Source organism: Idiotropiscis lumnitzeri, chromosome 1, assembly GCF_059441095.1.
Source record: "Idiotropiscis lumnitzeri isolate Australia: NSW breed Sydney's pygmy pipehorse chromosome 1, RoL_Ilum_1.0, whole genome shotgun sequence".
NCBI lineage: Eukaryota > Metazoa > Chordata > Actinopteri > Syngnathiformes > Syngnathidae > Idiotropiscis > Idiotropiscis lumnitzeri.
This window is the reverse complement of record NC_142391.1, coordinates 33,565,064-33,589,643: the sequence shown is the minus strand read 5'-3', so window position 1 is coordinate 33,589,643 and position 24,580 is coordinate 33,565,064. Positions and strand designations below refer to the sequence as shown.

Genomic DNA, 24,580 nt, shown 5'->3' with positions numbered 1-24,580 from the left:
AAATGCAAATCACATTGTGATCACGATTACTAATCACAGTTATTCATCATCATTCATCACCAAACATGGTCACAAATACATTTGATTAATTGTGCAGCGCAAATAGTATAACAAAAAGGACATCGCACAAAAGTACATAGTGTGAGTCCGTAATGTAAGGGTACCATTGGTGCTGTGATTCCAAACAATGAGAGCTGTGCACGGGATGCAGAGAGTCATCATGCAAAAATAAAGTGACCAGTAGTGCAACAATTGCAAAACAATGACCGATGCAGAAGATAAGTAGAAAACAACCTTGGCTGCTCCCCTATTTGTTGTTTGAAGGTTTATAATTGACCAAAACATCTGTGCTTATTTTGATGAGCATGTCTGCCTATCACTGTTTGATAATATTTAACTAGCGGATGTTCCTTGGCTAATCAATCTTTTTCCATGCCAGTTTTGCAAAGAACGACAGTTTGAAGTGACAAACAAATCTAAGTAAGAATGTTTTGCCTCTTTGGGGGATCATTCAATCCATTTTTCAACAAAAGTCTCAATTTATGTCTTTTTTATCAGGAAAATTATATTAGCTTGCATTTTTAATTTGTTTTGGAGAGATCAATACTAAACAGAGTTCAAAAACAACTCCTGGCCATGAGCTGTATGGCCACGCCCCCCCTCCATGTCTTGGTGGGAGTCACGGCAAAGATCGATCACAATTTGTACTTTCAAAGTCCTTGGAAATACAGACATTCAAAACTCATGAAAAATGCCTTTTTAACCCTTTTAGGAGGGTTTTATCAAAATGATCACATGCAAATGAACATGCATAGTATACATATGAAAATGCAAAGTATGTGGTTTCAGCGAATTCAACACATTTTGCAGTTTTTCTTAGTGTAAATGACTACTTATGAGGCAGTTAGGCATCAAAATGAATGAATCCAGAAATGTCTGCTGAAATACTAAAAAGAGTCCAGCAGTGGTCTATATCCGCTCCTACACTAAAACCTAGAGCTGTGCATGAATTGCTGAGGATTTTAATGGAGATTTCGAATGGGCGTGGAAAGGCAAACAAATCCTGATTTTCACACTCGGATCAGAACAAATGTTTTTATACGATTGTGTGTGTTGTCACATCAATATGAGTGAAAAACTGAAGTTAATTGGATCCAGAAAAGCAACACTTTAAGAAGTTACAGCAGCAAGGAAGTACCCAACATAACCTTACAAAGTTCATCTGTGTACACAATCCATGAAAGCAAGTCACTGCCAAATATTTGCATACAGTGAAGCTAAAGATCTTGCCTTTCAAAAAGAATCCAACCACACCCATGACAAAACGTTCCAAGATTGGGACATGCAGAATGTGCTCAGCTACTGGTATAACAATAGAAGGACAAATTTGATCGAAAGACAAAGATGTTGTTGGTTTAAGGAGTGTTATGCATGCACTCAGTTTCCAAAGAAAACTGTTGGGATTTAAACGGGTTCCCTGTGTAACCCAGTAGATTATTTCAGTTTTTTTCCAAATAACATTTGTTTTGGTAAGAGGAAGCGTGGAGCTGCTGTCTTACTTGATTTCCCTTGGGGAATGTCACTTAAGTGATAATGAGATATGGACTCTCAGATTCACCTTGTTTTTTTTTTTTCATTCTTTTCCACTTGGATGCCCAACTGAAATACTGTATGACGATTCTTCTTGATTGCTAATAAATTGTTTCGGTGAGTGAAATACTTCTCGAGGTGTGTGAAAATATGCCCAATATTCAAATGCTAATTAAAAGTGTGAAATTAATGTTTAATGTTAAGAAGTTAGCAGTGAATTTGGGAATTTTCACATTTGTCTAGTATTTCCCCCCCCCCCATCTCCCACATTATGAAATGCAATGTTTTAACTTTTTTGCCAAATGAGTACCAAAATTACTGATCCGTATTACATTACCACGTTTTGACACCCTGCCGCTGACAAATGCAGATTTGTGACCAGGATTTTAAAATTATCAGTACTGGAAAAAAATATTACGCACATACTGCACATCCTTTTAGCACAGTGTAATGGCAACAAATTATGTGGGCAACTGCATACTGACAACAAATAAACCTTACGGGTCAATTACATTACAGTATGTATTACCGATTAATTTTCTCTACCAGTTGTCAATTGTGTGTGAGCCGTAATAGAGATGGCAAAAGTACTCACTGTGTATCAAAGTACAAGTACAAATTGTGTTAAGAAAAAAAACACAGGTCAAAGTGCAAGTAGTGATTCGTCGCTTCGAAGTATTGAAAAAAAATATTGACTGCAAAGTACAAAAGTAAAAATAGTTTTTTAATCACAGTTATACAGCACTTGTTTTGTCAGCTTGGAACAATGGAAGAATCTTTCCTTCGCACAAAATAGTTTCCGTGTTTTATTTTATTTTATGGTGCCTGTACTGAACAGAAGACAAGAAGTGTTCTAAATGTGACCCACTTGCTCTTTTTTTCATTTTAGAAAACAAATATATAAGTAGGGAAAATTGTGCTTCGTCTATTCTGTTTTGTCATTGTTGTTTATACTCCCTGGTTCGTTCAATGTTGCTGCTGCATTTTTCCTTCGTAGTTGTGTGTTCTAAATCCGGTTGTGACAGACGAGAAATACAGGTTCTGGATCTGTATCCTCCCCACCACCTGTTCATCGTGGCTCTGTCAGCTCAGTTGACACTTTGTTTCTGCTTGGATTTACCCGAGGCTCTCGTAAATTGTGCTTCTATCTTGTCTTGTAATATTACAATTTGTATTTATTTCTGGAAAATGACCATTAAAAAATTCTCAATTGAATATGACTCCATTAATAGCCAAAACATCTTCACAAACGGAGATACAATCAATGGAAGGATCATCGTGGAGGTCTCGAAAGACACATCAATCCAGTCGCTAACCTTTATAGGAAAAGGAAGTGCAAGGGTTTGTTGGCATGAGTATTATGGGCAATATAGCAGTGGGTACTACTGGTCTGACGAGAAATATTATGAAACCAAGCAACGCATCTTGCGAGCTGGTAATACATCGCTTTATGCATTATTTTAGTAGACAATGTTAAGGAATTTTTTTTTTTTATTATTATTATTATTATAAAGCACAAAACTTATTGGAAAGTATATGTCTCACCCCTCCAGGTATTGATTTTATTTCCAAAGGAAGACATGTGTTCCCCTTTTCCTTTAAGGTCCCTAACAGGTATTATATGTATACTCTGCTGTGGTTATTTCCGTTTCTATTATTGTTTGGCTCAGTTTTTTTCAAGTTTCGTGTAATTGTACTTTGCAGGAAAATGCCATCGTCATTCAAGTCATCTGTTGGTAAAATTGTTCATAAGCTTAAAGCAGATCTTAAACAATCGATGAAGTTGACAAAAAAAGCAAAAGCCCCCTTCACATTTGTATCCAAAGCAGACATGACCATACCTGGACTTCTGGTGAGGATTTTGTCACAGTAATTGATCGCCGTTAGAAATGTTTAAAAGAATTGGATATTGTCCACATTAATTCAAGAAATTGATCTGTTTTTTTTTTTTTTTCTTTCAGGAACCACAGCATGACTGTACTGATAAAAAACTCTCCGTTTTTGGTTCTGGGATCATTGCAATGGATGTTTACACAAAACGGATGGGATATCAACCTGGTAAACATGCATATATACATTTATAGAAAGTTGCCACTGAGTCATGAAACCTCTTAGTCATTGTGGCTAAACAGTGTAAAAATCGTCTAGCCACACTTGAAGCCACGACATTAAATGTTTTTGGTTTCCCCTCTCTCTCGCAACATCAGAGATATTGTAGTCCAACTGTGCTCATGTTTTGAGTAAATGTAACACTTTAGGGAGCATGTATGTTTCCGGCTTGTGGGCATAGCTTGATGGCTAGCTGCGCGTTGTTATGGGCCACGAAGGGTTTTTTTGTGTGTGTGCGGGACATTCCTGCTTGTTCGCACTGTCTCCAGCTCAGCGAGCCAATTAGGGCACGGTAGATGGTCTGATTTCTTTCGACAGTTTAAAGAGAAAAAAAAAGATGCTGTTCCCTTCAGCCCTGTCGTGTGTTGTCCTGTGTGCCCGTCAGTCCCTATTCCTTTTTGTGTGTATGTTTCGTACCACTGTCTTTCATGTACATTTGAGTTATTCGCCATAAATCTCATCCATTCTTTTTTCTAGCCACTATTCATTCATGTTTCTTCGGGTTTTCAAGTCTTTGGGTCATTTACTTGTCAGTTAACTCCTTTGGTGTAGTAGGCCTGGGCTGTCGCGATCCGGGGTGTAGGTGTTCACCCCAGATTGTGTTTGTGGTTTAGTTTTGTGTGTTGCCGTTTCCCCCTCAGTAGTGTGTCTCCCCGTTCGAACCACACCACCTTAGTTTTACTTCCTTCCAGCTCTCGCACTCGTGTTGGACCCTTGCTCGTTGCCAACTTGGGGAAGGGTCGTAACAATGTCGTAGTGGTAGAAATGGGCCAAGTTTTTATGAAAAAGAACGTGGCAATTCTCTCGAATTACCATAGTAGAAATGAGGGTGCTGAGTACTTTTACTACATATAGTGGGGAGTGGCAACTCATGCTGCTCCTTGGTTGCACCAACTCCTCCCCGTTTTATCTCTGCCCAAAAAAAAAAATTCGGATTACTAAGAGGGTGAAAAACAGTTTCATGCTATCTCATAATTCAGTACGAAATTGTTCTCTGTGTTTGCACGTTTTCAACACTTAACTTCCAAAATATTTAGTGTACCTAGAAAAAGAAAAAAAAAACTGAAATTACTTAATCAGGTTTTTTATGGATCAGCTTTGTACATAAACATTTATTGAAGTATGTTTTTTTTTTCATCAACATTTATTTTCAACACATTTAACCATTTTTTACCACATTTATATTTTTCTGCCTTACAATAATAAATACTGGTTAAAACCTCCTCCTTTGACTTTAAATTACATTTCTGTTACTATTATTACAGACGTACTTTCTGAAAATGTCTGGATACAGGTAGTTTCGATCTAATATTTGCCGCATGGAATTTTAGTACATAAAATTGTACATAATAAAAATGGAATTATGTTATGATTACTGTACATTGTGGATTACGTTATTTTATGTACATAGGGCTGATCTTTTAATGTGTGCAGACCACCCTTGGAATACCGTTAAACTGGTTAGAATACACACATACCTGTCGTCTTCGAGATTTTCGTGCATTGGGCATCGTCCCTCTGCATCCCTGGCCGACTTCGCTGTGTTTTATAACGAGTTTTTTTGAGGAGAGTTTCCCCAGGGGCGGCTCAGAGTGGATAAATAATTACCACGCCACTCCCCGTTTAAAGTAATCTTTGGTGCTGTGGCAAACAAAGCACATGAACCTTGTGTTTTCTGTCTATTTTAGTAACTGGTTTGTGACATGTCTAATGATAGGTAGATTTATTACCGATCAAATTATACACGTCGAGCAACATGTGGACATTTTAGTAAATTGAAAAGAACAAAGTAGGCCAGAGGCATTTGTCCCGCTCTACCACAGTGTACAGAAGTGTCCAACAAATGAACTAGTCAAGCTGACAATTGTCATCCATTTAGTACTTGCCCACTAGTGCAACTACTCACACGATTTTGCGTTTCCTTGCAGGTGAGGATCTCCAAGTCAAAGTTGAAATTCATAACCAATCATCCCGCGACTTGAAGCCCAAATTTGCATTGTATGAAAAGCAAAGTTTCTTTGCTCAAGGAAACAGGAAGGTTTGCACGCAGAACATCCTCAAGGAGACTCTCGAGAGTATTGCTGCCCATCGCAAAAAGACAGTGAAGAAGGTGATCACAATCCCCAGGAGCTTGCCTCCCTCCATTCTGAACTCCTCCATCATCCTGCTGGAATACAAACTGAAGGTAGGCTGTTGGACTTTTATCGAGATTACGCCATTTGGTCCAAAAACTGGTCATAGTTACACAAACACAACCAAAAAAAAACATCTAGCTTGAAAACTAACATCGTACTATTTTCACAGATCTTTCTGGATGTCAAATATGCAATAAACCCAGAAATCAAACTTCCAATAGTTGTCCTACCTGCCTTTGAAGCTATGACAGGAGCACGACCTCTAGGCGCTTCTGCTTATGGATTTGAGGAATTTAGGGAATCATACAAAGAGAGCTGGAGCAGAGCATCTCAGTCTTCGGATCTCCCTCCACCATACGGAGCACACGCTGAGTATCCCACCTTGAGTTATTATAACTATCGAAGGTGACCATAAATGGCTGAAAGGAACCAAAACGGTTCCAACAAACCCAACACTAACCGTTGTATGCCTTTATTATTGATGATCGACTTTTTAACTGTGATTAGCAATTGCTGTTGCAACCTTAAGTTGTACATTTGTATTTGTCTCTTTCTACTTCTTTTTGACCCATGTCAAGTTGGCCTGTAACGTGTGTGCTTCGTTTTTGCCGTTAAAATCTTCGATTGTGCTGCTAACATTTTGCAGTCATTAGACATTATATTTTAGGTCATCCCGAGATCACCCAATATTTAAGGGCAATAACCAAAGTTGCAAGATCCAAATATGACCTAGGAGCACTGACTTAGGAGAAAACTGCTACATCAACCTGAAGGTTTCACTTGGAGGACATAGCCTCAATTGGGCAGTTGTCTGCAACCCTGAATCTTCACAAGTGAGGATAACATTGCATATCTCCTTTTTTGTACCTGTATACATAAAAAAATGTGTTTTGCATTTATTAAATCAATGAACTCCCACATAGAACATGCACTTTCATTTGTTTGTAACAGCAGCATTCTGAAGAATGTAAAAATACACTTGGTTGAAGTTTATTTTCAAATAAAACAGCCATTGTCTGTTTGAGACTTTAAATGACCCACGTGCAGCAAACCAAAGACACAACCAGTTTCTTCGTTCCATCATCATTTTCTCTTGTGCACTGTCAGTGGCGTGCAAAGGAGTGTTGATGCCCGATGCAAACGTGTGGTTGCAGACGAGCTTCTACTCATTGGATGAGGTGAAATGGTCAACAGGGGGAGAGAAGCTGATAAAGAATGAATGAATATTTTGTTTACAGTTTGTTCTTTTCTTGGACTCATCCATTGTTTATCTATTGGCAGCCGAATATGTGAATAAAGTGAGTTTCGAGATTCTTGTCTTGTCTACACCACTTTCTGTAGTAAACTGTGTCTTCTTTGGCTGACATCGTGCAGTGTGTGGCAGCCCGAAAGAGGAAACTGGTCTGTTGCCCACGCAGCATTGGGCTTGTCTGATCACTCTTTCATACACTTAATAGCAGAGTTGGGCACTTGACCCTTTTTTGCCGGGCAGTCACCTGCCCTCCGGGCGTTATCTTGTAACCGTTCCGGCCTTCCCCTTATTCATAAAAATTGTCGGCCCTCATGAATACACCGACGCTGTTATATTATATATCATTTTCTGCAAGGACATGTGAGTCCCAACAAAGACCTTCCGCTGGTTCGGCAATAACAAGCCATGGTTCACTGCCAAACAAAGCCAACTTCGAAAATCAAAAGGGCCTTTCGAAGCGGAGACAGGCCACTGTACAAACGAGCCCAAAACCAGCTGACAAAGGAAATTAACATTGCAAAGAGAAGCTATGCAGAAAGGCTGAGAAACCGATTTTCTGGTGACGACTCTGCATCCTTGTGGAATGACCTAAAATCAGTTACTACCTAGTGACCATCCCCTCAACCGGTGAACAATAAGAGACTGGCTGACCATCTGAACATGTTCTACTGCAGATTTGAAAAGGACAACTACACTTACCCGACGCCACCACCACCAACTACCATACTCACACAATCAGACTCCTCCCCCAGCTCCGGAGATACACAAACATGACGTGAGACAGCTCTTAGAGCAGCAGAAAATCATGAGGGCTGCATGGCCGGATCGGGTGTTGACCTCAAAGTCTGTGCTGACAAGCTGGCTCCGCCTTTTTATTCTTTATCACAACAAACACAGCAAACAAAGTTATTAATACATGTAAAATGTAAAGAGAGACAGAAAACGAAGAGCCAGGGAGGGCATTCAACAAAAATTCTGAACAATGAACATAAAGCAACAGTCTTAACTGCCTTCTTGTTTTTGGAATGCAAAACAGAATTCAAGTACTGTTTGGTTTCTGCCTGGAAAATTAAAAACATTTTCGATTGACTAAATTTGGATTAGTGTATTCTGCTAGAATAAATATTAAATTGAACATAACGACTTGTTCCGTTCTTTTACCACTGTTGTTGAAGGGAACAAACAGAACATTTTTCCAAGGAGTAAAGTCAGAGTCAGCAAAAACACTCGTGACCCCTAGTGGCGACTTGTTCAACTACAAGTTGACGTTCATGCGGGTCCACAAGTTCATGTTACATTTTGCTTCAACTACAAAAATAATTTCCACAAATACAAATGTTTTTCCTATCAATGAGAATTTTATTTTTTGCACACAAGTTAATTTCTACAGCTACATTTTTTGTTTTACAACAATAAAATTTTTGGGGTACAAATACCAAATCATTTCATACACCTTCAAGTTGTTTTTGCTGTGAATACAAATTTCTTACATTTTCTTGTTACAAGGACGAGTTCCCTCAGCACCAAATTTACCTCCGTAGTTTTTCTTCTTTGTCATGTGTTCTAAATCTTGTGACAGGCAAGAAAAACAGGTTTTCCATGCTCTGCATCCTGCCACTGCCACTTGTTCAAAGTAGCTCGGTCAGCTCAACCACAGCCTGTTTCTATTTGGACTACAAGAAGCTTTCTGTCATCTTTACTTGCATTTTTTTTATTCTGGAAAATGACCATCAAAAAATTCTCAATTGAATATGACTCCATTAATAGCCAAAACATCTTCACAAACGGAGATACAATTAATGGAAGGATCATTGTGGAGGTCTCGAAAGAAACGTCAATCCAATCTATCATCTTTATAGGAAAAGGAAGTGCAAGGGTTCGTTGGCATGAGCATCACGGGCAACGACGTAATCATTACTACTGGTCAGATGAGAAATATTATGACATCAAACAACATATCTTGAAAGCAGGTAATGTATGATCCATTGTTTTAGTAGACAATGTTCGTCATGAACCTTAAAAGTAAGGCATAAATTGTGTATGTGTCACTCTTCCAGGTACTGAATTTATTGCCAAAGGAAGACATGTGTTCCCCTTTTCCTTCAAAGTCCCTAACAGGTAAAATCGTGTGGTTATACCCGTAATTATTATTCTTGAGCTCTTAAACTACCTGTAATTGTACTTTGCAGTAAAATGCCGTCATCTTTCAAGTCCTCAATCGGTAGAATTGTTCATAAGGTAAAAGCGGAGCTTAAACAATCGATGAAGTTGACAAAAACAGCAAAAGCCCACTTTACATTTGTCTCCAAAGCAGACATGGATATACCTGGACTTATGGTGAGAAATTTATAACAAATTAATTACACTTTAAAACGGCTGTGTTTCTGGTCATTATTCCAAGAGATTTCTTTCTTTCTTTCTTTCAGGAACCTCAGCATGATTGCACTGATAAAAAACTTGCAGTCTTTGGTTCTGGAAGCATTGCGATGGATGTTCACACGAAAAAGATGGGATACCAAGCCGGTAATCATATACAGAATACATATACTGTACACAGTATATATTTTTACAACCCCATAGGTGAAAGTAGAATGCACCCTAAACCATATAAAGAAGTCACCAACCACCAGTTTTCCCCCACGGACCACATGAGTCGCCCACTGGCCTGTACAGAAATTAGCTTTGCAAAGATAGATGATGTTGTAGAAGTAATTATTTAGAAAGGTCAATACCAGCATAGATGTACAAAACATTAAGTGTCCCTTATTGTTATTTATCTGTTTGCCACCCTGTTAAAATAATGTTTGTGATTATCGAGAACTCATTTCTTTGATCAATGTCTTCACATCGGTGAATACCATTCGATATTGAAATTCACGTATAACTAAAGGTAGCTTAAGTCAATTTGTTATTTGAGCCCTTCGCATTAATAAGTTCGAAAAAAGTAGCTCTTGGTTTCCAAAAGGTTTGTGGCCCCTGGTGGCGACTATAGGCAGAGAATTAGATTTTGTATGTGTTTTATGAACGTTCTGTGACTAATATGATGTCAGACATTATGAAATCCAAGGCGGTCTCCAACAGACGGAGTAGGCCAGAGACCCTGGTCCCATTCTACCTAATGCATTTTTTATATTTAGCATCCATGTGCTTGCCCACTAGTGCAACTACACTCATGATTTTGTGTTTCCTTGCAGGTGAAGATCTCCATGTCAAAGTTGAAATTCATAACCAATCATCCCGTGATTTGAAGCCCAAATTTGAATTGTACGAAAAGCAAAGTTTCTTTGCTCAAGGTCGCAGAAGACTTCACACACAGGTTATTGTTAAGGAGAAACTTGAGAGTGTTAATGCCCATAGCAAAGAGATAATGGAGAAGGTGATCACAATCCCAAGGAATTTGCCTCCCTCCATTGTGAACTCAGCCATCATCAAGCTGGAATACAGGCTGAAGGTAGGTGAATGTTGAAAAGTAACAAAAGTAACTGGTAATGGAATTAGTAGCACAGACAGAATGTAAAATTAAAAATGATGTTAGAAACTATTTTCACAGATCTACCTGGATGTCAAATATGCAACAGACCCGGAAATCAAACTTCCAGTAATTGTCCTGCCAGCCTTTGAGATCCCTGCAGGGAAACAACCTCCGGGTCCTGCTGTCTTTGGATTTGAGGATTTTGGGACATCAAACCAACAGAGCTGGAACAAAGCAGCCCTGCCTTCGGCTCTCCCTCCACCATACGGCGCACACACTGTGTTTCCCCCTTTGAGTTATTCGGACAAATATGGAGGTTGACTGTAAACCACAGAAAGAAATTGTACCTAGAGCAGTGCCAATTAAACAAACACCAAAAAACAAAAGCACAGTTTTTGTTGAAAAATGACCATCAAACAAAACCATTTAAATTCGATTTTCTACTTTTTGACATCACGATTACAAGTTTTTTTTGGGCCTTCATTTCAACATGTGGCTTTGTCTGCTTTAACCTCTTTTCATAAATAGCGTATGGGACAGAATGATGCATCCAACAACAGGAGAGGCAAAGCTACCGGTTCTTATGTGAGGTCCTCTTACCGGGGTGAGAGCCAAACATCAAAAAAGAATAATACATTGTATCACACACTCAATAAATCCAATCCATTACTTCATCAGGAAATTTAAAGACACAAACCTTGAACTTAATTTTCCAACATTTGAATAGTCAGTCAAGAAGAAAAGTGCAAATATCAATGGCATCTGATCCCCTGAAAAAAGTTGTAAGTCTTGCTGTAACATGCTGTACATTTTGGACTTGTTTCCAGGTTTATTGTGGTTTAAAAAATACCATATGGCATCATCAAGTATTGCCATAATTTACATGGCACTTCTAACCATCTTGAGTTTCATACTCTTCGAGAAAGTGAAACAAAAAACAGCGAGTGACATTTACTGCGGAAGTAATGCAACCAGTTCATTACGGTGGCGTAATGAACAAAAACCATGACGGATTCTCATGTGTAGGCATGTGCTAATATTACAAAATATTAGAACAAAACACCATTTTTTTATTTTATTCACGCCGTAAGATTGACTCGCAATTTCTTGCATTATGATACTTACTATAGCTGACGGAGTCACAGACATTTGATCTGTTGATTTAATCAGTAAATAGCACAGTTTCAAACAGGTTTGTGGACCAGGCCTTCTACTGCATTGGGAATCATGCACGCGTGTGTGTGGGGGTGTGTGGAGGGGTGGGGGGTGTTCTGGTCCAGTTGGATGTGATACTGGAGTGCTGTGTCTTCAATAGTCATATTCAATTTAATTAATGAGTTGGTCTAAACAAATAGCCATAATGTTTGAGAATTGTGCATAATGAATCTTGTCTTAAATTCTCTTGATTGTTCATCACTGAACTTAATTTATACCACAACGTGAACATTTTATGTAAGTAGTATAGATGCCTGGCTATTGGTGACTGTCATCTGTCATCTAGAATATAAAAGTTATATTTTTCAAAATAAATGAAATGGCTGATTTAAAGCTTAGATTGAAGATTCAAGTCTTCATTGTTGCATTAACACAAAATTATGCATGTAAAATATTTATGTATCTATGCAAAATAATCATGTTATAATTAACACACAAATATGTGTAGAGTGGAACGCTCTCACAGTCGATGTCTGAACAATCCATCCATAATTACAATCATTGAAATGCTTAAACTTTAACCTAAATGTACCTGCATGTTAAACATCTCATTTACCTGATATAATAAAAACACACACGCACAAAAAAAAAAAAAAAATCATAGAGGAACCAAAGTAACCAAACTCAAATTTCATAGCTCAATGTGGGCTTCTACTCACCTGCACTAATTTGACAAAGTTGCTTTGTGTATAATCAAAGCCCAAGCCTTTGTTCACTTTGTAATTTCATTAACAACTTGACCACTGACAGGCATGCCCGTTTTTATCATAGCATCATCATTCAACAAAGCAACAAATTCCAAAGAAACTATCAAATCGCATTGGAATGGTGCGATTGCGCACACACAAACTGACAACACCCCAACACACACACACACACACACATGCACTAACAGGAGCAAGTTGAACAAGGTTCGCTCCATAAATCAGCACACTGCTAACGTCCAACATTGCTGTTCGTCAGGATTATTATTACGATGATTGGAAAATGACCGTCAAAGAATTTTTAATTGAATATGATGCTATCCATGGCAAAAATCATTTCACAAATGGAGATACAATCCAAGGAAGAATCATTGTGGAAACTTTGAAGGAAGTTGAAATCAAATCCATAACTGTTATTGCCGAAGGATACGAAAAATTTCGAATGTCAGTTATTTCTTTATCACCTTCAAGATATTCTAGAAGCTCCTTCCCATGTCAGGAGACATTCTATAAGGTGAAAGAAGATCTCTTGAAAACAGGTGAAGTATGTTAAGACTTGACAAGATTTTGATAACATTTTTCACTCTGCAGTGGCTTTGGGTCAATTAAACTATGGGCTAACTTCTATTTTTGACTTTGGTCAACATTTTTCAGGTCCCGAAATTATTGGCAAAGGAAGACATGTGTTTCCTTTTACTTTCAAGATACCCAACAAGTATTTGGCACTCTTGTCATGGATCTTTATATTTTTCCCTTTGACTCTAGTCCAGGGTTGTTGTTTATTTCAGTGTATTGTCCTTCACAGAGAAATGACATCTTCCTCATGTGGGGCTCGTCATAAGTTAAAGGCAAAGCTCAAACGACCTGGGAAGACTGCCAGAAAGGTTAAAACTTACTTCAAATTCCTTCAAAATCAAAGCATGGACACCTCGACATTCATGGTGACACTTTTCACTTTGTGTTTGTCTAAATAAATAAATGGCATCTTAGCAGAAGACCAAAATTATTTGAAAAAGCAATTTTGTGTTTTAGGAACCTCATCATATACAAATGCAGAAAAAGATAAATAACGCTGGATCTGGAACAGTAACAATGGATGTTTACACTGAAAAAATGGCATTCAAACCAGGTAATTAAATGTTATTGTTAGCACTGTACACACGAGCACGCTCACAATGATTCACACTTTTATCAGCACAACTTGCTCGAAATGGACAGCTTTAGTCATTACCAAAATCATTTTTTGTGTTTGTGTTAGTTTAATGCATTAATGTGAAACATTAATTTTTAGATTTTACTGTTTAAAAATACATAATTTCTTGGTTAAAATGTTAAATGAGTTATTAATTTATTATATATTTTATATTTTATAATACATATATACATATATATATATATATATATATATATATATATATATATTATAATATTAAATATATTATAATATTATATATATTTCCTGAATAGAAAAAAACTGGTTAAATGGTGTTTTAAATTAAATTATTTTCCAACTTCTCATGGAAGTCCAGCAAACCAGCTCAAAATAGGATAAATCTGGTTTGTAAATCCTCATTCCAGTTCCCAACGCTTGTTGTATGTTATCTTAAAAAATGGAGATGCTTCATGAGACACAATGTGATCATCCATGACCATGTATTTCCTATTATACTTCCATGAGAATTAAGGTTGACAAAACTGTTCCCTCAAACATTACCTATCATGTATGTTTTGTGAAAAGAAAATACAAAATCTGAGGTAAAAGAATGCTCCCGGAACAGATAAGACTTGATATCCGGAGAAGAGTCCGCTGCCTCTCTGCTTTCTGACCTTTGACATCATACACACTTTCTCACCCTACAGATGAGCCTGTCAATGTCAGAGTTACAATCAACAACCAGTCAAATATGATCGTGAAGCCCATTATCGCATTCGAAAGGAGGCAAACTCAGCATCTTCCGTCTCATAGGTTGGTCGTCAAGACAAATGTATTTCAACATAAGGACAAGAGGGAAGCTGTTGCTGCACACAGCCAAGTGACTATGACCAAGGTGATCAAATTCGGAAAGCTTCCTGCTACCATCTCAAACGGACAAGTCTACAAGAATGAATACATTCTGAAGGTAAACCGCACAATATGTCCAAATACACTTTTGGCCCTCGATTTCAGGGGTGTCAAACTATTTTCGATTGAGGCCCCGCGAAATGGTTGCCCGAGAAGAGCCAGACTCTTTGACCGCATAAATATAACTAAAACTAACGATAATAATGTCAAATAACTCTTTTTGTATTCCTTATTTATGTTACAAATATTAAATGCATGTGCAATATAGCTGAGTTGTACCTCAGATCCTAGAATCTGCTCTTCTTACAATATCTGTTGGATCAGGATGTTGTCTCTGGAATTAAGAGATTTCACACTTATTCAGTTTACACGAGAATTTGTTGTTCTTCATAATAAACTCATAAAACTGTTTTTTTTTTCTTTTTTACAGTTCTGTCTGGAGCCATTTTTTTCCCACGTCACAAAACAGAAAATAGTTGTTCTACCCGACAATTCATTTTCTGCCACACAGCAAGAATTATCAAGGCTGGATTTAATCCACTATCACGAGTTCTTTCCTCGTCAGCCATTGCATCGCTGATACAGCTCCACCTTTTCCTCTTTTGATAAATTGGGTTCTTCTACACATGGTGATTACAGGAGTTCCCCAAACTAACATGGCAGATGTACATTGTTTTAACTTCCCTTGTTCTACTCCTAGCACTGAACAGCAAATTCGAGAAAAGCATTAATGTTGTGTCTAGCTGTTGTGAAATGCGCCGTATAAATAAAGTTGTATTGTATGTTGCATATCACATCTGGGATTATATTGTTCATTTTATGACATTTTCGTTCTGCAAATCAAAGTATGACTTTTCCAAGTTGCCAAAATGAAAAGCAATAAAGTTTCCACTGGAACAAACAAAGTTCATTGAATGTAATTGGGAGTTAGAAATTAGAAATTAGAAATTAGAAATCCCTTTATTGTCATTGTACTCAAGTGTGCAACGAGATTAGAGGGCTCCCCTCTCCAGTGCAATACAACAATAATACAGACAAATATATAAATTAGATAAATAAATAAGAGAGTGCAATGGAATTTAGTACTGAATAGTGTATATAAAAACACATCACAATGCTGTTCTGCAAGGTACGGCTGTTCTCGTGTGTGTGTGAGAGTTCAGAATGGAGATGGCTCTCGGAAAGAAACTGTTTCTCAGTCTATTGGTCCTCGATTTGATGCATCTGTAGCGCCTGCCAGAGGGCATCAGGTCGAACAGGTGTGAGTTTGGGTGGGTATTGTCTTTGACGATGTTGAGAGCCCTTCTGAGGCACCGGGCGGTGTAGATGTCCGATAGTGAGGGGAGAGGGCAGCCAATAATCCTTTGCGCTGTTTTGACTGTCCTCTGGAGCCTCACTCTGTCCGCCTCAGTGCAGCCGCTGTACCAGGTGGAGACAGAGTACGTCAGCAGGCTCTCGATGACTGTTGCTATTTTAAGCAGACAAAGTTAATGGAAGATCACTGTGAAGTTCAGAAATGTCCATGGAATTATTTTGATGCCTCCACAAATTACGGAAAATTACCAGTTTCAGTTGAGGCAAAGGATTTCATCCCGTGATGTTGTATAACAGGTTTAGCAACGCTCACACTTTCAAGTCACAACTTTGCTTTCACAAGGGAGAACAGCAACCGAAGACTCTCACTGAATTTCTGAGCAAAATTGGACAAGAAAGGAGTCATAGATGACGACAAAAGATTATTTTGCACAAAGGTAATGTAGATTTAAGATTTAAAAGTTTTTCCGACATGGTTCTTAATTCAGTGACTTTAACAAATGATTTTTGGGGCACACAGAAATGTGGGACGTAGTCATCAAGATTTTAAAATCCAAACAATAGAGAAGGAATTGTACAAAATGACGTCTCATTCCATCCAGAAGCAAACATGGCCATGGACTCCACTTATGGTGACATTTTTTTATTTTGGTTAATGACAAAAGAAAATCACAAAAATATCTTGGAACAACTTATTTTTCAGGAACCCCAGCACACTTGGATCAAGACAATTGTCAAACGCCTTGGCTCTGGAACAGTAACATTTGTTATTTACACAGAAAAGAAGACTTACAAACCAGGTGATGTACGCATACACTACATTGATATAGTGCATGCTAAGTGCGTATACGGTGGTCGACTGGGTAGCACATCCCCCTCTCACAGCAGAAGCTGTGGGTTTGATTGCCGACCCAGGCTTCCTGTGTGGAGTTCGGATGCTCTCCCCCTGCCTGTGTGGATTTTCCAAGTTCCATGATTAATCGCGATTAATCACATTTTTCAAGTACAATTTTTTGGTAACAGATATTTACTTGAATAATATCTTGGAATTGATGCAAAATCACTAAATATGAACTATATCTAATTCAAAGATTGTTCTAATAGCTTTCTTTGATTCTTGAATACAATAAAGATGGAGACATCTTTGCAGGCATTTTTCTTTCGAGACAGTTCTCAAAACCGCCCACAAGCGCCACACTCCAGCAGTGTTGATTTGCAAGGACCAGTGGTAACTTGAACACAGTGTTTTGTTCTAAGACTTGCTAAAGATGTACAGCTAATTTGGCGCAATATTTGCAAAGTATGCAAATTATTTTTGAAGTAAATCAAACTGAGTTAATTGAGTTAAAATATTTAACTGAGTTAAAAAATCTGGGATTAATCACCTGAGTTAATGCTTTAATTTTGACAGTCGTAATATATATAACCAGATGTATGCCAAACTTTTTAGATATACAAAACTTGTGCGAAATACATGCTCTTAATATATTTCAATGTTCATAATTGATTTCTCAATCCAGGGTGGGTGATGGCGTAGTCGTACACTCGCCTGACTTGTCTGCTGCCAGCGTGGGAACCTTTCCCGCTCAGTGACGGTGTTTGTGTGTGCCCAGATACACAAACAAGATAGTACGCAGATATGTGTTGAACATGATACACACGTTTCTCAATGCATGTATAACTTATCCCCTATTTAACAACAAAGGATGTGGTGGCAACAATATATGCAAGAAATAATTTTGTTAGTTGTTTTTTATTATTATTATTATTATTATTATTACTATTATTATTTTTTTATATATTTTTTCATTATTATTATTATTAACTCACTACATGTTTTCATATTATTCAGGCACTATTTTGTCCTGCAATGTAATGAGACCCGGTGCAAGTGCAACTAAGCCATCTAGTGGTGAATGTTGATATTACAACTGAGTCAAAGTTATTCTGTAAAATACAACTGATGAACAAAACCATCAAAACTACCTCTGCTTTACAGGCTTTTATATTCTCATAGAAGCAATTCTCAAATTATGTATACGTACAGGTCGTCCTCAATTTACGAACAAGTTTCGTTCGTACGATTCAACACAAATTTCCACGTAAATTGGAATCAACCCTTTAATACTTCCTAAATCTCAAAATAAACATCCAAATACAAGTTTTATACTTCATAAATCGATTCGATAGGAGGTAGAAATACAGTATTTGGGGGTAATGATGAATCAAGGCTTTTCAATCTCATTTCATGGAGAGGTCACTAAAGTCACGTCATTGCAGGGCATAAAATATGAGTAGCTGAATTATTACTATCACCGTAAATGTCCACTTTATGCATTATGTTTCAAGCGGGATTAAATTTAAGTAAAATATAAAGTCAATACCGTTACTCAAAACACATTTGATTTACCCAACTGCCACCACTCTCCGTCCCCTCACGCGGAGCGCATTTTGCGCTCAGGATGACGTCGATGACGGATTCAGGCTGCGGTTACATTACCTACATTCCCAAAAAAATCCCTTACATATCCAATCTAGGACCACATATGAAAGTATCCCAAGTCGGTTTGAAAAAATCGGAATTCAGCTGTTTAGACTGTCATAATAAAAATCTGCACAAAATAAAAATTAAAGTAGCATCTATAATAACACTTTAAAAATATGCGGTATGATGGGACCGAATGAACTGCGATCCAGTAGACCCCACTACTCATGGGGGAGATGAGCCAGCCGCGCCCACGACTAGTGAAAATCTGCATATAATTGGCATCTAATAACAATAGTTACATGTATTATTTTCTTTTTTTACTCACATGATAATAAGTCGGTTAAAATTGGATGTACAGTATTTACAGTTTTATGAGGAATGAAGGCGAGCATTCATAATTACCTAAAGAGGAAGATACATTCGAAATTCAAACAAATCCGAAGTTATACAACTTTCTAGAGTCTATTATAATTGTTTTGACCATCACACAATGTTGTTCTTCAACAAAGTTTCACACATTCTGGACTCGTAATCAAATCATGTTCTCATCCTATAGGTGAAGGTATCCAAGTCACAGTTAAAATCATCAACCGGTCAACTTGTTCAGTGGCGCTCAAGTACACATTGTACAGGCAGCAAGGTCGGGTTTCCCTGGGTCGAAGGATAACTGGCGTGTTTCCTATCGCTAAGAAAAATGGCAAGCCTGTTCGCGCCCACAGTGAAACGACTGCGATCGATGTGGTCACCATCCCGAGAGGAATACCTCCCACCATCCCAATGGGTTCACCCATCGAACTTCAGTACAAGTTGAAGGTAAACCAGACCAGACAATATGTCGGAAAATGTGCAGTACATTTACCTAATATAGAGTTTCCTAGAGATTTTTTTTGGTTTGCTTCATGACCCAATCGCACTATGTTTGCCGGAGATGGACATTATGTATGAAAAACACATTTCATTTGTTCATTTTCTACAGGTCTGTCTAGATGTGACTGGATCAAACGTTGCATCCATCAGACTGCCAATAGTTGTACTACCAAACAGCCTGTATTCTACCAAGCAACATCAACAGTTCCTAAAAGCTGTAACTTTTGGCGACACCTTATATCCAAAACCAAACCAGCAAAAGCGGATGGCTGTCAAGAGACCACCTAAACCCCTCTCTATGGATTGTCCTCCAAGATTCTAACTAAGCTAACGAAAACGGGAAGCTATTGCTCTATATTGCTTATCTTTTGCATCTGGTTCATATAATGGAAGGAAATTTAATCCAAGCATATTGTCTAGAAGCCTTTTCCAAGTTGCTCACAGGTGGTAATCGTTAGTAATTAATTCAATTAAGTGTACATACGAGCAAACAAATTGGAACCTAATGGCTGTGTATATATATGAACAGTATACAGTAAATATTTATGTGTATCTCACTCTATCTTCTCTCTCTCTCTCTCTCTCTCTCTCTCTCTCTCTCTCTCTCTCTCTCTATATATATATATATATATATATATATATATATATATTTATTTATTTATTTTTTTTTTTATGTATTTATTTGTATGTTTATGTACCGCGATTGGCTGGCAATCAGTCCGGGGGTACCCCGCCTACAGACCGAAGATAGCTGGGATAGGCTTCGGCATACCCGCGACCCTCGTGTGGAAAAGCGGATCAGATAATACAATACAATACAATTTCATTTATATAGCGCATTTCACAACAGCTCAGCTGGAACTGTAACAAAGAGCTTTCCATATGTCGTCATGTATAATGGATGGTTGGATGGATAATTATTTACCAGTATATATATATATATATATATATATATATATATATATATATATATATATATATATATATATATATATATATATATATATATATATATATATATATATATATATATAGTGCTGTCAAGTGATTAATTTTTTTAACTAATTAATCACAAACAATTCCTTCATTAATCATGGTTAATCACATTTTTCAACTACTATTTTTTTGCGAAGCTTATAACAGATATTTACTTGAATAATATCTTGGAATTGGTGCAAAATCACCAAATATGAAGTATATTTAATTCAAAGACTGTTCTAATAGCTTTCTTGGATTCTTGAATACGATCTAAATGGAGACATCTTTGCAGACATTTATTTTTGAAACATTTCTCAAGACAGCCCACAAGCGCCACACTCCAGCTGTGTTGATTTGCAAGGTCCAGTGGTAACTTAAACACAGTATTTTCTTCTGAGACGTGCTAAAGACATATATATATATATATATATATATATATATATATATATATATATATATATTGTATTTTTTTATACTGTCTGATTGTTGGTAACACTGAACAACGAAATAACTATGAATTATGTTAATGACATAACAGTGAAAGTCAATTTACAACTCACCATTGACCCCAAAATATTGTTTTGCAGCCAGAATGATACATACAGCTGTATAATGTGTTGCACATACTGAAATAAATGGTTACAATTTATACTTTCTTCATTTTGTGGTTTAAAAAAAATCACGGTTACTCTTCCGTATTGGTGTATTTGATGGTAATTAGCCGAATTGAGGCTCCAGGTAGGGTTACCAATGTGAATGTGACACCTCCAGGCTTGATCACATGACCACTTGTGACACAGATACAGTACAGTTTTTCGAGAGGTATGCTGCTCGACTGAATGCATCAGGCCTGCCTGCATCATCTCCTTGTCAGAGAAAATAGGAGTGAGAAATGTGAGCATCATTATGTCGATAAAGCTGTTCTCTGTGGAATATGATAAGGCGAATGAAAGAGGAACTTTTTCTCCCGGGGATGTCCTCTCTGGAAGAGTGACGGTGGTGACCAGCAAGGAGACCAAAGTGCAGTGTTTGATGGTCAATGCTAAAGGACAGGCCCAGGTCAAATGGTATGATCAAGAAGGACAAACCACAGTGATCCACCAAGATGAGGAGAAATACTTCTGTTTGGAACAAATTATTCTTCAGGATAAAAATAAACGAGATGGTTTGTATTTTTTCTTCCCCAAACATGATCTATAGGCGGTTGCGTGCTACTTAATATGAGCCCTCAGTTATTCACACCATGGGCAAATTTGAATTGTGATTCTTTTTTGTTTTTTTTAATTTTTTTATCAGGAAAATGAGAACAAAATGTTTAATGTCTGTATATCTAGTTCATTACAATGGTCTAAAATACAGTTGGCAATTTCCTTCAAACATGCACGAATGCTGATTGCGCCAAATACTATTCAATTTACACTTTTTTTTCTACAAGGATCCGAAATCATTCGTCAAGGGAGAAGTGTGTATCCTTTTACCTTTGTGATTCCAAATATGTGAGTACCGGTATACTCTTGGTTTCCACTATATCAACAAAAGTCTTGGGACATAACCCGTAAATCAGAAATTAAATCATCAGCAGTTGGATTAGATTGCTTAGTTCCTCACAAATCTTAAATTTTAATTTTAACAAAAGCAACAGTCAGTTGAAAAACACTACAATCCAGTTTTAATGGCATACAAAATATCAAGGAATTTGCTTCACTTGTCCGTGTGATGAAATATGAATTCAGCCAGCCCAATCCTGAGGGGGATTTACATGTCTGGCCAGGTGTCCCAATGCTTATGTCCGTACATTTCCTCACCAAATAAAGATCATTCCAAACATGCAGTGATAATCCCTTTGCAGAGAAATGCCTTCGTCGTACGACGGCAAATGGGGCAGAATCACATACAGTTTACAAGCTCGAATGACGCTGTCAATCTGGAGCATCCACAAAAGCCGGATTGAGTTCCCATTTCTTACCGAGTCTGAGTTCCCCTTTGCCACCAAATCAGAAATGTTGATCATCGGACTTCAAGTATGCAATTGAAAGAATGTATCAACAGAATATTCCCGTCAGTGATTTTCTCTCTAACTTCTCATCGTTATTGCATAGGAACGACAAAGTGCAACCAAAATGTCATTTTATGGGTCTGGAAAGGTCACTTTGAATGTTACTTCAGAGAAATTGGGACTGACACAAGGTAAACAGATTTCATTGGCCGTTTCTAATCAATGTTGCCTATGGCTATAAGTACCTGACATTCGTTTGTCACCCCTCATAGGTGAAACGATGGAAGTGTCTGTTGAAGTGATCAACAGCTCAAATCGAGCGGTAACACCCAAATTCTTCCTTTGTGAGAAACAAATGTTTGTCACTCGCTCGAAGGCAATTGTGCACACAAATGAGATCCTCTTCGGTACAGGAGAATCTGTTTCAGCTCGGAGCAGTCGCACCATCAGCAATGTTCTGAGTATCCCTCCACAGCTCTACCCCACCTTCCTCAATTGCTCCGTGATCAAGCTCGAGTATACACTCAAGGTAATCATGGCTTTAAAAAAATACATTTCATGAATTGTTCTCTTTTTATCTAGAAGCACTTTTGATTTATATATATATTAATGTCAGTACTTGTTGCAGTGTCTAATAAAGTGTTCCTTTGCAGTTTTTTTTAATGCAAACCTTTTTAGGGTTATAAAGTACACATAGTGAAATTCCCTCTCATGTGCTACAGTTGACAAACTTTCAGCCGTTTACTGAACATCGGCAGGACACTCCAAGACATAAAATGTTAAATTGTTGTACTTTTTATATGCCATATAAATAATGTTGTCTTGACATTGCCTTGCCTAGCCAAATTTGTTTGAAGCATTGTTTTTAATTCAGCATTGTGACAAAGGTCTTTTAGTCAAATTAAAAAATATATTTTGTTCCAAAGTACAAATATGGTTGACATAAAGGAAAATATTTATTTTATGAAAAATAATTATATATTATATTATAATTCTATAAAGATTCATTTTATATGATCCAATTTTATCCTTTTAAATTAGGACAACCCAAAAACCATGCTCTTGCTTTGCCTTAATAAATAACATTTGAGGTTACACCAGTTGTGCATTTTTTAAGTGCATAAAAGCCTATTTTTTTCTTGTGGTGGATTACTTCAATGTGTTTAAATTAATCTCATATTATCTTTTTTAAAAGTGTGGTTTTCTACAGGTAATTACGTTGAGGATTTAAGATATTACAATTTGAATGTAATTATTCAGACTATGTTTAGTTGTTCCTCTCTGTATTTCACCTCAAAACCCAAATATAAGTCATGCACATTCACAATTTCAACAAATAAGTGACTATATAATCAAATCGTGATTTGCCTGCAAATCAACCAAAGAAAATTGAGGTCATTGGAAATTTGAGCTCCCCTTCAGCGGATCAGTTAGATCTCTCTTTCACTTTGTAAACTGATCGAGTGGCTTCAGGTGTTTGTGCTGAGTGAAACTGTCTGTGCTATTGTACCAGTGAAATCACATTGATCTGGTGCTAATCCAAGCCAATAATGTTACAGTTTGAAAAATACATTTTAATGTGTATGTATAGGATTTATTTTTGCGTGTACTTTCCGTACGAGTCCATCTGTGCCTATGATAGAATTCAGCACAAGTAAGCCACTGCTTGGACAGCAGGTGAGAAAAAAAGTCACTGCTTTGAGTAAACTCTGGCACCTTGACAGTGGGAGGGAACAAATTTCAACACAACACAATGAAACAACTGTAACGTCAGCCCTCAGTTCAGATACGCGTCTGTTTTTTTAATTCCTTTGTTTGTGTTTTATTTGTGGAATTCTGCGCCCGCAGCCAGACCTCATTTGCATTCAAAAGTGCACCAAATTGTCTGCTCTGACCCAGTCAGTTTTATTTGCATGAATGAGTTAATAACTGAACTACCTGAAAGTATATGTCTGTTTGCAGGTCTCGCTTGGTGACCCACTGGCAAGAGATCCGGACATCAAACTTCCTCTGATCATTCTACAGCAGGTTTATTCCTAATCACATCGGAAAACAAAGAGATCTGTGCGTCATGGAATTAAGAAAGTGCCAAGTTAGTCTCACACAATTTGGGAGTGGCTGTGAAAGAAGATTTCATTAAATAATTGTCAGCGTCATATGCTCAAAGGAATAATGGCATTTTTTTGGTCCATTCCTGGATGAGGAAGGTATGAAAAAAGAAAAATGAGGAACTACTTCCAGTGATGACCGCTTTTGTGGAGAATGGCACACATTGAATATTTGTTTTAGCCGCTTTTATCCCACAAGGGTCGCAGGGGGTGCTGGAGCCTATCCCAGCCGTCTTGGGGCAGTAGGCGGGGTACACCCTGAACTGGTTGCCAGCCAATCCAAGGTCACA

The 24,580-nt window shown here is 37.5% G+C and overlaps 4 protein-coding genes across 4 annotated transcripts; all 4 read left to right on the top strand.

Annotated features, from left to right (window-relative positions):
• The first annotated feature begins 104 nt into the window (after positions 1-104).
• LOC148344306 (arrestin domain-containing protein 3-like) lies at positions 105-7,094 on the top strand. The gene is made up of 6 exons (XM_088296264.1): positions 105-3,025; positions 3,144-3,204; positions 3,295-3,442; positions 3,552-3,648; positions 5,628-5,884; positions 6,004-7,094. Exons 1-6 carry the CDS (start codon positions 2,560-2,562, stop codon positions 6,241-6,243), a joined length of 1,269 nt encoding a protein of 422 aa, XP_088152390.1. The 5' UTR covers positions 105-2,559; the 3' UTR covers positions 6,244-7,094.
• A 1,604-nt stretch (positions 7,095-8,698) lies between these two features.
• Positions 8,699-12,111, top strand: LOC148344305 (arrestin domain-containing protein 3-like). The gene is made up of 6 exons (XM_088296317.1): positions 8,699-9,056; positions 9,144-9,204; positions 9,276-9,423; positions 9,513-9,609; positions 10,281-10,537; positions 10,637-12,111. The coding sequence occupies exons 1-6, from the start codon at positions 8,810-8,812 to the stop codon at positions 10,877-10,879; spliced, it is 1,053 nt and encodes a 350-aa protein (XP_088152443.1). The 5' UTR covers positions 8,699-8,809; the 3' UTR covers positions 10,880-12,111.
• Positions 12,112-12,395: 284 nt separating this feature from the next.
• LOC148344304 (uncharacterized) lies at positions 12,396-19,796 on the top strand. The gene is made up of 11 exons (XM_088305710.1): positions 12,396-13,016; positions 13,132-13,192; positions 13,283-13,418; positions 13,510-13,606; positions 14,338-14,597; positions 14,970-15,116; positions 15,179-15,204; positions 16,374-16,485; positions 16,557-16,653; positions 18,898-19,154; positions 19,318-19,796. The coding sequence occupies exons 1-11, from the start codon at positions 12,761-12,763 to the stop codon at positions 19,528-19,530; spliced, it is 1,662 nt and encodes a 553-aa protein (XP_088161836.1). The 5' UTR covers positions 12,396-12,760; the 3' UTR covers positions 19,531-19,796.
• Positions 19,797-21,092: 1,296 nt separating this feature from the next.
• Positions 21,093-24,280, top strand: LOC148344303 (arrestin domain-containing protein 3-like). Its single transcript, XM_088287291.1, has 6 exons — positions 21,093-21,351; positions 21,622-21,682; positions 22,036-22,207; positions 22,286-22,373; positions 22,455-22,711; positions 24,145-24,280. The coding sequence occupies exons 1-6, from the start codon at positions 21,093-21,095 to the stop codon at positions 24,220-24,222; spliced, it is 915 nt and encodes a 304-aa protein (XP_088143417.1). The 3' UTR covers positions 24,223-24,280.
• The last annotated feature ends 300 nt before the right edge of the window (positions 24,281-24,580 follow it).